Source organism: Lolium rigidum, chromosome 1, assembly GCF_022539505.1.
Source record: "Lolium rigidum isolate FL_2022 chromosome 1, APGP_CSIRO_Lrig_0.1, whole genome shotgun sequence".
Taxonomy (NCBI): domain Eukaryota; kingdom Viridiplantae; phylum Streptophyta; class Magnoliopsida; order Poales; family Poaceae; genus Lolium; species Lolium rigidum.
This window is the reverse complement of record NC_061508.1, coordinates 348,676,685-348,691,258: the sequence shown is the minus strand read 5'-3', so window position 1 is coordinate 348,691,258 and position 14,574 is coordinate 348,676,685. Positions and strand designations below refer to the sequence as shown.

The 14,574-nt window shown below is 47.3% G+C and overlaps 1 protein-coding gene and 1 non-coding gene across 2 annotated transcripts; one reads left to right on the top strand and one right to left on the bottom strand.

Annotated features, from left to right (window-relative positions):
• The first annotated feature begins 6,297 nt into the window (after positions 1-6,297).
• Positions 6,298-9,881, top strand: LOC124664727 (indole-3-glycerol phosphate synthase, chloroplastic-like). Its single transcript, XM_047202178.1, has 10 exons — positions 6,298-6,438; positions 6,580-6,768; positions 7,682-7,858; positions 7,943-8,017; positions 8,104-8,148; positions 8,246-8,410; positions 8,510-8,588; positions 8,744-8,823; positions 9,321-9,389; positions 9,577-9,881. The coding sequence occupies exons 1-10, from the start codon at positions 6,298-6,300 to the stop codon at positions 9,658-9,660; spliced, it is 1,104 nt and encodes a 367-aa protein (XP_047058134.1). The 3' UTR covers positions 9,661-9,881.
• Positions 9,882-13,949: 4,068 nt separating this feature from the next.
• On the bottom strand, positions 13,950-14,137 carry LOC124685615. Its single transcript, XR_006997590.1, has one exon. It is a non-coding gene; the product is annotated as a U2 spliceosomal RNA (small nuclear RNA).
• Positions 14,138-14,574: the final 437 nt, after the last annotated feature.

Sequence of the window (14,574 nt, the reverse complement as noted above, 5' to 3'; positions counted from 1 at the left end):
TTTTTCTTCTAGACTTTTAGTCATCTTCAGTTCTTCACAGCTATATTTTTTATCTTCGCTGTTGCTTCGAAATGAATCTGTAGGTTACCAATGCGTGCCATTTATCTCTGTAGGATAGTAGAGAGCACACACAGGCAAGCAGAGCCTGTTTACTTTGTGTCCTGGCCATGTTGTGCCTTTCCAGGAGCTTCCCTGGGACATCTGTTTGGTTAGTGTCCTGGACGATAAATTTCTAGCTTGGCCTAGACAACCCCAGTAAAATTTGTTACTGCAAACAGAAATAGGGATTGCAAAAGGCAATACCATTCAAGTGAGCAAAACCAACCTATGACATAAGTCGAAACGAAAATAGAAATTTGGAGTGTAATATCTTGCAGAAAAAGTGCACACCACATTTTGAACAGAATTTCACAGGCAAATAACCTTCCTGGGACCTGGATCTACCAGTCTGAACCTCCACGAAGCCAACCTATGAACAGTTTCCCTAGTGATTATATTGATAGCCCTGTTAAAATTCACATGAAACATCTGCATTAGGATTCAGCATCAGCATCAGCATCAGCATCAGCATCAGCATTAGGATTCACCATGAATACAGAGATAGACCTGGGCTGGAACAAACAGGTGCCACAAGCCTGCAATTTCCTGTACACGAGCCAGTTTTGAACAGCTACAGGAGCCAGTTTAGTTACCTCATGGGCAGCACTATTGCAATCTCTTTTAGCTATGGAAACTGAAAAGCAAAACGTGTTTCTTCTGAAGTTATCAATCTCTCTGTAGATAGATGAAACAACACCTTGACATGTTATTCAGTGAGAATACCACAGCAGCACAATCAATTTCAACGTCTGTTTGTTGTAGCCTTGTAGGTCTTGTTTAGAACAACAGAACAAGCGCGTGAGGAGTACTCTCGCTTCAGCCTCCTCAGACCTCAGCGTCTCTGCAAATTGGGGGCAGGTCAAACATGGAGTAGATACCCGAACCCGAGTTATCCCGGACGATACCTCCCATCGTGGCTTGACCTGTTTCCATGCTGAAGGCGGCGTCGACATAAATGCATCACAAATTACACTGCGTAACGCATGAGTGTTTGCCGTTACATATTTCAAATTCAGTTCATACTGATATTGCCAATGGGGAAAATGCTATTCTGCTTCTGCCTGTAACACTAGGTACTTAGCCTCCAAATCTGTTCCATTTTTGCTTCTGAACTGATAATCCTGCGTACCATGTAGCCTCCACAATATATTCCAGTTTTGCTCGTGAACTCCCGAGTCCGTAATGACCTGATGTGAAAATTCTTCTATATCTTCTGAATATTAATTCATCGTCTTGTTTGAACAGATTTGACGGAGCCATGGCCAGATCAGCATTTCCATCTTCAGGGCTCCCAAGTTTTTTGTGGCTTCGGCAGCATGGACTTCGCTTGGATGTGATAGCGTCTTGTAGACGAAATTATGAATCTACAGTCACTGTTGGTGCTCATGACTGATGTGTGACTTGTTCTTCCTTTTATGCTCTAGTGGTCTAGATTTGGAACTCGGTCAGTGTAGTGTAACCGACATCAGTCACGTGGTTGCTGTTCCAGCCTAATATAGAACGTGGCACTGAAGTGTTTAACAGTTCTGAACTTCCCAACAGCCTTTTGGAAGATGTACTGACATGGCTACGGTTTAAGGAGCCTATTTTCAGCGGATTGTCCCTCCGTTCCAAAGAACTACAAAGACTTGTAAGTGTGCAAGGCTACTATTTGTCTAACTATAATCATAGAGTTCACATTAAACTAAAAAATCATCGTCGACATGATTCATTATTACACCAATGTCATATAAAATGAAAAGAATTATAAGCACTCAAAATGCAATTTTCATCGAGTACAAATATGGGTTAGAAAGTACTCCCTCATTGTACTAAATCTCAGTCAATTAAGAAAGATCGGAGGGAGTAACAATTAGGTAATAGTAGAGTCAATGAGTCATTTAGGTAATATTTCCCATACCTATTGGATGGATGGATAATTCTGATATTGAAATAAAGATTTTGTAGGGTTTAGTTCAAAAGTACATCTTTTTTTGCGAAATTCCACCGATCTATTAAAATTATAATCGTATACTTTAAAAAAAAAACTGCAATTGAACTTTCGTGGCATAACTAAAACCCGTTAAGAAATCTTAGTACTTCCTCATGTTCAGGAGTTGCTCAAAAATAGATTTGTATGTAGATAAAGTTAAATCAATTAATTCGAATCAAAAGAAGTACAGTAGACATTTTAGTGTGTAAATAGATTCATTTTTTATCAATTTTGAAACGGATGAGCAATAATATTCTAGCCGTGCATGTCGAAGGACAGTGTCATGCGAATACACGATGGCCGTGGCGGATTGAGCATGTGAGTATGTGACACGACACGAGCGCACGTGATAGGCGTGCTGCTCTTCTTTTCTTGGGGGAATTTATTATTTGCCCCTTTTTACTTGGTACCTCTACAATTTGCCCTTCTTTACTTTGAACTTACATATTTGCCACTCTTTACTTTGGTAAGTTTATGATTTGCCCTTCTGAATTATTTTCTTTTCTATTGAGATCTATAGAAAAGCTCCAAGACAGAACTGCCCCTGCTTGCACGCATCATATTCCCCACCGCCGCCGCCTGCTCGCGCTCCTCCGCGCCAGCGACGGCTGCACCATGCGGCCTACTGCCTGCTCGCGCTTCATCGGCTGCGTCGCCCCGTCCCACCCGGCACCTCCCGCTCGGTCTCCAAATCAACGGGCGCGCCGCCACTCCGGCCTCCTCGCGGCCACCGACGGACTGGCTGCTCTCCAGACGCGCGCCGCTTCCGGGAGGCCGTCGCGGTCTTCTCCATGCTCCCGTCAAACTGGATCACCCATGGCCTGTGGCCTAACCATGGCCGGACAACATCAATTTGATGTGCTCTTCTTGGTCAAGATGTGGGCGTCGGCTGCCACTCGGGCTTGTGATGGCAGGCAGCGCCAGCGACGGCGATGGGGATGCGACGCGGAGGGCGCGTGTGGATGGCAAGACCGTGCGTCTGCTCCACGGCGGACTGAGATCCAGTGACATGTTGTGGGCATGTTACCGGTGAACAGTACCGTGACAAGGCTAGTATTTGTCTAACCGAATATGGTGCAAGGCAAACTTTTAAAAGCTCATATGTGTCTATAATCATAGATTTCACATTAAACTAAAGAATCTAGACCAATGTCATATGAAATGAAAACGAATTATAAGCACTCAAAATGCAATTTTCATCGAGTATAAATATGGGTTAGAAAGTACTGCCTCGTACTAAATCTCGGTCAATTAAGAGAAATCGGAGCGAGTACCAATTAGGTAATAGTAGAGTCAATGAGTCATTTAGGTAATATTTCCCATACCTATTGGATGGATAATTGTGATATTGAAATGAAGGTTTTGTAGGGTTTAGTTCAAAAGTACCTTTTTTTGCAAAAGTCCACCGATCTATTAAAATTATAACCGTGTTACTTTTTTTTTAACTGCAATTGAACTTTTGTGAGATAACTAAAACCCGTTAAGAAATCTTAGTACTTCCTCATGTTCAGTAATAGATATCTTCAACTCATATAGCCAACAAACATGTCTAAATACATTTATAAATAGATAAAGTTAAATCAATTAATTCGAATCAAAAGAAGTACAGTAGACATTTTAGTGTGTAAATAGATTCATTTTTTTATCAATTTTGAAACGGATGAGCAATAGAATTCTAGCCGTGCATGTCGAAGGACAGTGTCATGCGAATACACGATGGCCGTGGCGGATTGAGCATGGGACACGACACAGGCGCACGTGATAGGCGTGCTGCTCTTAGAGCAGGTCTAACAGACCCTGTAAAAGGGGCAAACCCGTATAATAACCGCCGATTTGAGGGTTTCGCGTCTACCCGGCCGTCTAGCACGCCCCGTAAAAACGGCCCCCGCATCGATTTTTGCTGTTTTGGACTACGGGGCGGGTCGTCGCCCCTACTTGTGCGGGGTGGGAGCGGGGATAGTGGGCGAAACCACTATCCCAATTCCGAAAGCGCGCGCGGACATTTCGGCTTGTCCCCATCCATCTTCCCCCGCGCGCCGCCGCAGCCACCCACGCGCCGCCGCCGAATCCGTCGGATCCGCGGCCCTCCGCCGTCCGCCGAGCCGCGCCCGACGCCCGCCGCACCTCCGCCGCACCCCGGCCGAAGTTCCGCGTCCCTCCGCGCGCGCCGCCGCCGTCCGGCCCGTGGTCTTCTCCGCCGTTTGTCGCCGGTGAGTATTCCGCCGCGTTCTTCCTCGTTGCCACCGGTAAATGGGTCGGATTTCGGGCTGATCTATGGTTCCCCGTGGTAGATGGCTTCGGAGGATGTGCACATGGCGGATTTGGAGGCGACGTCGACCGATTGGTCGTCGTCGGATTCCGATGATTCCGACATCGACGAGTTGCTCAACGACGACGAGACGGAGGTGATGGTGCTCCTGTTCGGCTTGAAGCAAACGGAGGACCGCTTGAAGCTTCTGGATCAGCGGAAAGGATCCGTGATGGGGCGTATGTGCATTCCGCGGAACCGCGCGCTCGGCCACGAACAACTGATGCAAGATTATTTCGCCGAGGTACCGACCTATCCTCCCCGCCTCTTCCGTAGACGGTACCGAATGCGTAGGTCTTTGTTCGAGAGAATTGTGAAAGATTGCGAGGCAAATTGCGATTATTTTAAACAAAGAAGAAATGCTGCCCAAGTCATGGGATTTAGCCCATATCAAAAAATTTCTGCCGCCATGAGGGTTATTGCATACGGTATACCAGCAGATTATACCGACGAGTACCTTCGCATTGGTGTGCAAACAACCACGGATTGCGTGCGTATGTTTGCCAAGATGGTGATCAAGTTGTATGGAGAGCAAGTATCTCCGAGCTCCAAATGAGGATGATACAAAAAGGCTCATGGAGATCAATGAAAAGAGGGGTGGCCGGGGATGCTTGGTAGTTTGGATTGCATGCATTGGACATGGAAAAATTGTCCAAAAGCATGGCATGGAATGTATTGTGACAAAAGCCGTGATGCTACCATTGTTCTTGAAGCCGTGGCCTCTCAAGACTTATGGATTTGGCATGCTTTTTTGGATTGCCGGGGACACTCAACGACATCAACATCTTGAATAGATCCCCTTTGTTTGCAAGACTAGTTAGGGGTGAATCTCCACCTTGTAACTACAAAGTTATGAACAATGAGTACACCATGGGGTACTATCTCACAGATGGTATTTACCCTAACTATGCAACCCTTGTCAAGTCCATAAAAGAGAAAAAGGACAGGGCTTTGACAAGAAAGGAAGCTTGCTTCACCAAAAATCAAGAGGCATGCCGCAAGGATATTGAGAGAGCTTTTGGTGTCTTGCAAGCAAGGTTTGCAATTGTCCGGGGTCCTGCTAGGTTTTGGGACAAGGAAACTCTTGTTGATGTCATGACATGTTGTGTGATTCTTCACAACATGATCATTGAAGATGAAAGCGGTTTGAACTTGCCGTGTTTCTATGACAATGTTGGCACCCGAGTGCAGCCCGAGAGGAACCCCGATCGGATTGAAGCTTTTCTTGCAGCTCATCGAGGCATTGAAAATGCCGAGACTCATCACCAACTCACCCAAGATTTGATTGATCACCATTGGCGCTTGCATGGCCAATGATTTATTACATTCTTGTATGTGTGAAACATTCATTTCCTATTGTTGTATGTGTGAAACATTTGTTATTATTTGTTTAATTCTTATTGACATTTCCGAAAAACATTATTGTAATAATTATGACGATTATTGTGTGATGCAAAACATTTATTTTATGTGAATGGTGTGTTGGTTCTAATATGCAATTTGTCAAAAAACCCTGTTTTGCGGGGCCGGAAACTCGGACGAGCTAGCAGAGCCCGTATCCGCACCCCGTAAAACAGAATATTCTGTTTTACGGGGTGCGGATACTGAGCTCAGCTAGCTCGTCCGAAGTCACTGGCCGAAAACTGGACATGCGCCCTCTACTCGTGTTATAGGGGGCTGGGGGCTGGGGCCTGTTAGACTTGCTCTTATTTTCTTTTCCAGGTTTACCCCGACCTCGCCATCGCCATCAGAGCACCACCGGCCTCCGACCGTTGCTGACCCGCTGCTCCTCCCGCCGCCGCCACCGTCCCGTCCCCGCCGCTCGTGCTATAAAACCTCACCTGCGACGAACCTCACCCCCGTACATCGCGGACCAACCCCCACCCCACCTACCCCCGCCACGCCACCTCGCGCGCAAATGGAAGCCCTCCTCAGCTCGCCAAAGCTCAGGGCTTCTCCCTTCCCCGCCGCCGCCGCCCGCTCCCCTCTGCCGTCGCGGGTCCGCGCCTTCGCCCCCGCCGCAGCCGCCCGACCACGCCCTCTCCGCTCCGGCCCCAAGGTGCGGCCCGCTCCCCGCTCCTCTGCTCTGCTTCGCTGTGATCCGTTTGATTCTGGTTTCTTGGGACACGAATTCAGAGTTCGGTCCGATTGCTCGCTTCTATATTAAGATGATTCCCTCCCGTCTGCCGCCCGTTTTCAGCACGCCATTCGAGCGCTGGCGCGGGATGACGACGCCGAGGCGGTCAACGACGCCGCGGCCAGACAGGGGATCCGCATCCGCCGGCACTGCCGTCCCGCCGCCTCCATGAAGGAGGTCGAGGAGGAGATGGGGGCGCCGCGCAACATCCTCGAGAAGATCATCTGGGACAAGGAGATCGAAGTTGCCCAGGTATAATACTACTACATGCAATCTGACTGCTATCGGCTATACATTTTAGTTTTTACTGTAAAAACATTGCATCGCCAAAGTCAACCTTGCGTTCTGAAATTTTGATTGCTTTGTCATTTTTATATTTGGATTGGGTCTTATTTAAGTAAATTAAAATGATGTCCCCTCGAAAAAAAACATAATGATATTCATTTCATAATTCAAAAAAGGCAGCAATATTATTCAGACGCAACACAACTCAAAATATGTATATCTACTGTCAGATTCCAAGGACTTGATTGAAATCCATATATATATATATATATATATATATATATATATATATATATATATATATATATATATATATATATATATATATGCATCCTTATTTGGTGAAGAACCCATATACTAATATATAGCCTTAACTGAAACCACTACGCCTTTAAGACAGATTTATATGATGCCTGGTATTCTAAACCCAGTGAGTTACTAATCGGAGTTTCCTTTCAAACCTCCATGTTAATCATACAAAAAAACATCTTTAATAACTGTAGGGTCTTCAGCATGCGCCTATGATGAAATAAGAGATCATTTTTTTAATGTGCATTAGTGCTTGTGAAGAACTGAAGATCATCACAGATGCCTTAATGTGGATTGATTCGATTGGCTTCACATTAGTGCTTAGCTAGGATAAAAATTAACATGTGTACTGATGCAGAAGCAATTCGTGTAAGTATGGATATATATGTCCATGTGATACATGATGAGGTATGAAGGACAAGAAGACTAATTAAGTTACATGGTGGCAGCAGGATATTCATCATTCTGCGTAATTCAACTGTGAAGCACCAAATGGCACATGTTTCTTATGATGTTAGGGGGTATGGCGCCATATATATGATGGGTGCTAAACTGCTAATGTCTTCTGCAGGGGCTTGCCAGGCATCCTCTAAAGGAGGTGATTGAGTCTGCAGGGAAGGCCCCTCCTACAAGAGACTTCTATGCTGCTTTGGCAGCGGCCTACAAGCGTAATGGGGTGCCGGCGTTGATTGCTGAGGTCAAGAAGGCATCACCTAGTAGGGGCGTACTCAGGGAGAACTTCGATCCTGTGAGTTCTGGGCTCCTTCATAACTGGCATGAGGTCTAGTAATTTCAGAGATCAGTTAAATAATTAGCGCGAAAAATGTTGTAGGTTGAAATTGCTCGAGCTTATGAAAAGCATGGAGCTGCGTGCTTGAGCATCTTGACTGATGAGAAGTACTTTCAGGTTTGTCGTTTGAAACTGTATATGTATCTGGGCATAGTGGTATATGTTGTATTTACTGGGCAAGCTAAACGTATTTAATTCTACAGGGAAGTTTTGAGAATCTTCAGAAGGTGCGCAAAGCAGAAGTGAAGGTAATGATAGATGGATATACATGTTCTTTACATGTGAAGAGGATTAGTCCAAGTTGCCATTTTTCTCAGCATACCGTTGTATCTGTTGTAAATGCAGTGCCCCCTTCTGTGCAAAGAGTTTGTCATTGATGAATGGCAGATCTATTATGCCCGCTCGATTGGTGCTGATGCAGTTCTGCTAATTGCTGCCGTGTTAACTGATCTCGACTTAAAATACTTCCTCAAGATATGCAATGAGTTGGGACTGACAGCTCTTATCGAGGTTTGACATATGCTTCATTTTTTCTCCTTATTGCAATACTCCATGAATATGATTTGATCTTTATAGTCTGCACAAAATTAAATTTTTATTTGATTATAGGTTCATGATGAAAGGGAGATGGAGCGTGTGCTGAAGATAGATGGTGTTCAGCTTATTGGCATCAACAACCGCAGCCTTGGTATGAGATTTTTCTGGCACTCACCTTGTTAAGTATGGTGTTCTTATTCTACAACTTTTGACTCATCACATTTGCATTTGTTCAGGCCAACAATTTTTATTTATATGGCACTAGAATCGTTTTTCTTATCATGTAAAAAAATATTTATGATGCAGAAACATTTATAGTGGATACTTCAAACACGAAGACATTGCTGGAGAAGCATGGTGATGCCATCAGGGAGAAGGGAATATTGGTAATCTCCCATGCTAATGTGTGATTTTATTTTCTAGTCTAGAAAAACATTGGTGTTAGTCCCATGATATTTGTGCTCAGTTGGAAGGCATGGCTAAATGGTTAGAGACATACAGTAAATAACACACTTATTAAAAAAACTTTATAAGCCATGAAAGCCCGTAAACGCCATACTGAACTCATAAACTGGCAGTCTGATTAGAACTGTCTAAATGTATTTGAAGAGGCATCTTTTACAGTAAAAGTAACAGGGAGAAATTATGCTTCACAACCGAACTGTACACAGTAACTTTTAGGTGTTATAAACTTTATATTATCTGGAGTTCTATCATAGTTACGATGCTGAATGCTGCATGCCCCTCAAAGTTGGACCCTGCTTCCTTTATTGGACTTGATTGCAAGTTTCATGAATTCGCAAGGACCACTTGATACTATGACCGCAGATGCTTGTCGTTAATTTTTTGCTGATTTGTTTCCCCAATCTTTATGTATTTTCAGGTTGTTGGTGAATCAGGGCTGTTCAACCCAGATGATGTTGCTTATGTGCAGAATGCTGGCGTCTCCGCTGTAAGTTCGTCCGATTGCTCGTGGATTGATAAAATCTTTTCCTGCGTGATTTTAAAAATGCACTTTTCCCTCTGGATGTACACAAGTTTTGGCCTGGAAAAATATATGCTACTTGCTTCTTTGCCCGTCTAAACATTTTAATTATTTGACTTCCTTGATGCATAATGTTCTCTTGTTGATGATGTAGGTTTTGGTAGGAGAATCCTTGGTGAAGCAAGAAGACCCTGGACGAGCCATTGCTGGGCTCTTTGGGAAAGAACTGTTGCATTGAGACAACTAGATCAGGCTTGTTGGTAGTAGACTAGAAGTTGAGGAGTAACTTTCTCTTGATTTCTCTTGGATGAGCAACAAAATCTCTTGTTTTCTTTGGGATGGGCAATAAAAGGTATGATCATTTTTTGGCGAGGAATAAACATATGATCTGCTGGTTGTGTATCAAGTACAAAGAAATATGAAGTGGTTGACTGGTTGGGTTTTTACCTTTTGAGCAAACAGCGGCTGTGGTTGTGTTGTCGAGAACCTCAGTATCTGAAGAGGTAAAAGCTGTATTCTTCATTCTGTAAGTCGCCACGGCACCGCCTGTCTGTGTGAAGAAAACATTTTCTTTCTTAGTGTTTGGTTGGGGCGCGCCAAGCCAGAGCTGTAGTGCAGCGCAATGGCGACGCTCAAGGGGCCCACCGGAAAACCACTAAGGCGAGCCCTCTCCTACAAAAGATTAATTTAATATCATGGACCTATAGGGTCAACGAAGAGATGCTAATGTATGAACCGAATGTTACAAACCCAACGACAACGCGATCTTTTCCTGATGTAAACCGTTTTACACATTCAGCATTGTGTCCACGGTCCACTGATGATAATCCATAGTTACATAGAGCGAGCAAAGTTCAACTTTTTGTGTGAGCCATGAGGTAAAAGTCCTTTGTTGCTAAGCTGATGTCTCGCGCAAGGCGATTACCGTTCCGCTGTCATCCTGCCATCGCATAGAAGTAGATATCAGAGAGTTGCTGGTAAACGGGCAATAACAATGAGCAAGTAACCTGGGAAGATTCAGGGCTGGTGTGCATAAAATTGTGTACTAGAGAGACTTGCACTTAATGTTCTCTTAGCAGTTGAAAACTAATTAAGGTCATTCTCAAACTGATGGAACGCCTTCCAGGTAATTACTTACTGCCCAGCAAGGGTTATTTCCCTGACTATATGTACACATTGAGTTGGCAAATAATTATGAGCATGCTGGTCAAGTAAGATGAAAGAAGATGATCACATCCAATCAGAGCACAAATATAAAATCATGATTTGTAGTGGATACTCCGAACACAAAGACATTGTTGGAGAAGCATTAGGGAGAAGGGAATATTGGAACTGACCCGTGTGCTAGTGTGTGACATTTTTTTCCTACTTTTATATGGATATAGGTGTGTTTACTTAAGAAAAACAACATTTAGTCCCTCAATATTTGTGCCCTGATTGGAAGGCATGGCTGAATAGTTACAGGCAGACATCAATTAACTTCTTCAGAAAACTTTATATAACATAAAAGTCTTAAACGTCTATTTTTCAGTATGTTCACTCCATAAACCGGCAGTCACTTGGATTAGCGTCTGAATGTGTTTGAAAGGCTGCCGTGCTGAATATTCGTTGAACCTGAAAAGTCGGACATATATCCGCTATTCCACTTTTTTTTGTTGCAAAGGCCATTTGATTTTGTGGTCTCAAATCCTTCTTGTTAGAGCATCCCCACTCGTTGGCGCTCCCCACGTCCAAATCCGGACGAAACAACCGCCGGATTGGACGAAATTAAGTCGTGGGGAGTACCGTATTTCCAGTCGTCCACCCGGAATTCGGCGGATAGAGTTTAAATTCAAACAAATCGCCGTCCCGCGCTACAAGTACGGCCAGTTGATCGGCAAAAGGAGCAAAAGGATCAGCCACAGATCGGCGATCGGAGGGAAATTACACGGAGACAGGCTCGTCGGCAGTCCCGGCCGGCACGGCGGTGTCCGACGGACCAGTTTCCTCACACGCCGTGGCAGAAGCGGCTGCGGCGGCCGACGTGGAAGCAGCGGCAGTGGACGTCGAAGCAGACGCTGTCGACGAGGTAGATGGTGAGATAGACGAGGTAGGAGCCGGTGGAGACGACGAAGGACTGGCCGGTGGGGCTCGGAGGATGTCGTTGCGGTGGCCCTGGTACCAATTCCTCGTCTCCTCGTCCATCAGTTCCATGTCGCCGCCGCCCATCAGGAACGCCAAGTCCGTGTTCCTCTTCTTCGCCGCCGCCGTCGTCTTCGGCAGGGCGATCCGGACGCCTTGGTTGGCGAGCATCTCCCGCCACCTGCTGTCGAACTTGTCGTTCCTCCCGTCGGCGTGCGACCTCAAGTCGGCCCAAGCACTTGTCGATCGATGCCTCGCATCCTGTCGGCGGGACTCGTCCGTCCGTCCGAGCTCTTTCGGCTTCTTCCGGCCGAGTTCGGGCGCCCTTCCGACGCGCAAGCCGCCGGCGCGTCGGGGTTGTACTCGCTCGGTCTTGCTCTTCGAGAGGGTCGTACGAGTTTCCTTCCACTTCTCGCAGTTCTCGAGGCGGGCGTAGACGTTGAGGAACTTGAACTGCAAGCCGGTGTCGTCCGTGTACATGTCCAAAGCTCGGCGCAGCTGGGAAAAAAGAGCACGGCCAAACGGGTCAGCTAACGACGATGTACCTCGGTGATGCAGGGTCGACGGAGCATACCTTTTGCTCCAAGTCATGGCCGCTGATCGGCACTTTGTCGATCTCCTCCTGTATGCCGTGCCATTTGCTGCACGCCGTCTGCATGATCCCCCAATGGGTGGCCATTGCCTTGTCTCCCCGGTACACGTTCATGTTCGTCTTGTTAAAGTAGGGATCGACGAGTTTGCGTTCCTCGTACGCCTGCTTCACTCGAAGCCAATACGTGTCGAACGACTGATTGGCTCCGATTATGCCGTTCATGGACACGGCCATCCAAGCTTCGGCGAGGCACTCCTCTTCCTTCGGCGTCCATTTGATACGCGGTTCGGCAGGCGGCGACTCCTTCTTCCTCTTCTTCTTCCCCTTCGACAGGTTGACGGCGGCTTGAGTTGTCTCTCCTTCTTCTTCGTCTTCTTGTTCTTCGACGGCTTGGCTTCCGTCGGCAACATCCTCCACATGATCCTTGCGCGCTGCCACAGCTGCCGTCGCCCTCGCCTCCTCTTGCGTGAAGAACCCCGGGCTCGCGGCGGCGTCCATGAAGAACCTCGGGCTCGCAGCGGCGGCCGTGGAGCCGGAGGTGATCATCTCGTGGATCGCCTCTTCGTTCGGCGCCGCCGTCGCACCGAACGGGAGCGGCCCTCGTCGCATGACCGGCGAGCTGCCCTCGAACTGGCCGCCGCTGCCGCCGATGTCAAGCTCGGGCGGCGACGGAGTGAACCTGGACGGTTGGACGTAGGCGCCCTCTTGGAACATGGCAGTCGGCGACGGCGAGTACATCGTAGGGGAGAAGGACGACGGGGAACTGCTTGTACCTTGCGCCGGCCATTGGCCGGGGAACATGGAGCCGCCGCCGCCGCTGAAGGCGATGCTCATCTTCCTCACTTGCTCCTCCTGGGCCGCCGCCGCCCTCTTAGCGGCGGCTTTTTTCACCCTCTCCGCCCTGCAGCTTGTTTCCACCTCGCGCCGTTTCTCGTCCGCCGCCCACTCTGCGTTCGACATGCCCGGCGACCGCTCCTTCTTCGCCCGCGGCTTCCTCGTCGTCCCCTTCGGCGGCATTGTGGTGGACGAGAAGATGAGGAGGAGAGCGGTGGTGGAGGAGAAGACGCCGCCGGGAACTGGAACTGGAAGACGAGGGGAATGGAGAAATTCGGCGGGAGAGAATGGGGATATGCAAGCAAATTGGAGGGAATGGAGGGAAAATCGACAGGATTTGGTTTTCCGTCGCCGACTACGCGGGTCCACACGGCGATTCGCGCCAAAAAGTTTCATCCGGAGTCCCCGAGCGCGCCCCGGGGGACCGGGGATGGCGTGGGCTCGCCGGATGGATGAAGGGCCAAATCCGGACGAAAACGAGGAACCGGGGGCGCGACTGTGCCGATTTACGCCGTCCGTATGTAAAAAATGCTCGTCGGGGGCCTGTTCGGGGGGACGAGTGGAGATGCTCTTAGTGTTTCAGAAGTAGAACCTGCCAGACTACTGCATAATAATGAATATGTTCTCTTCTTTTCTTCAGGATGAGCAATAAGCAAGTGATCGTTTTTCCTTGCGGGAAATAAACATATGATATCTTATTTTGGCAAGGAATAAACATGTTCTGCTAGTTGTGTGGCAGGTACAAACAGGGTGTGAGCAAAAACACCATAACATTGCTTCACTGCTAACTCATCTCTGAAGCAAGACACCTGACTACTGCAATCTTGCCATTGCTTCACTCCTAACTCATCTTTGAGCAAGACACCTGACTACTGCAATCTTGCCATTGCTTCACTCCTAACTCATCTTTGAGCAAGACACCTGATCAGCTACTGCAATCTTACCATGGCTGTTGAAGAGAAGATTTTGTTTTGTTTTGGTTGGGGTGCGTCGGGCCGAAGCTGTAGTGCAAAGCTAAGGCAACGCTTGAGGACCCAGCGGCAAGCCACTGGGAGACCTCCCCCACAAAAGATTAGTTCAGTATCATGGGCACAGGGGCCCACATATCAGATATTAAACTGATAAGAACAGATTACACTTGATCTTAGCCAGAGGCCGAGAAAGGTATGATTTTGATCGTGTTCGTGTACCCCCTTTTATTGCACAATGAACCGCCTCTACCGAGCTGGACGATCGATGTGGGACTATCCGCTTCCTGCCGTTTCCTGACGCTGGCGTTCGCCCACACAGGGTCGGTAACATGGCTCTCCGCTTCCTGCCGTTTCCGGCCTGCTTATAGAACTTAAAAGCCCATAGACAAGGTTTGGGCCCACAGGTGTTGATGGCCCAATTGTTCAAACAAAAAGGGCAGGTCAAGAATGTGCCCGAATTCCCGCGGTAACCTCTGATCTGCAAACAATAAACCGGGATTCGAAGGGTAGAATCTGGTGCAGGATTTGCAGCTTCATATGCAGCAGCAACCCTGATTCCTTTGGCGCATGGAAGAATCCTTACCCAGACCCGAACAAAGCCTGAAGACAACTAGAGTACCAACAAGCACTTGCC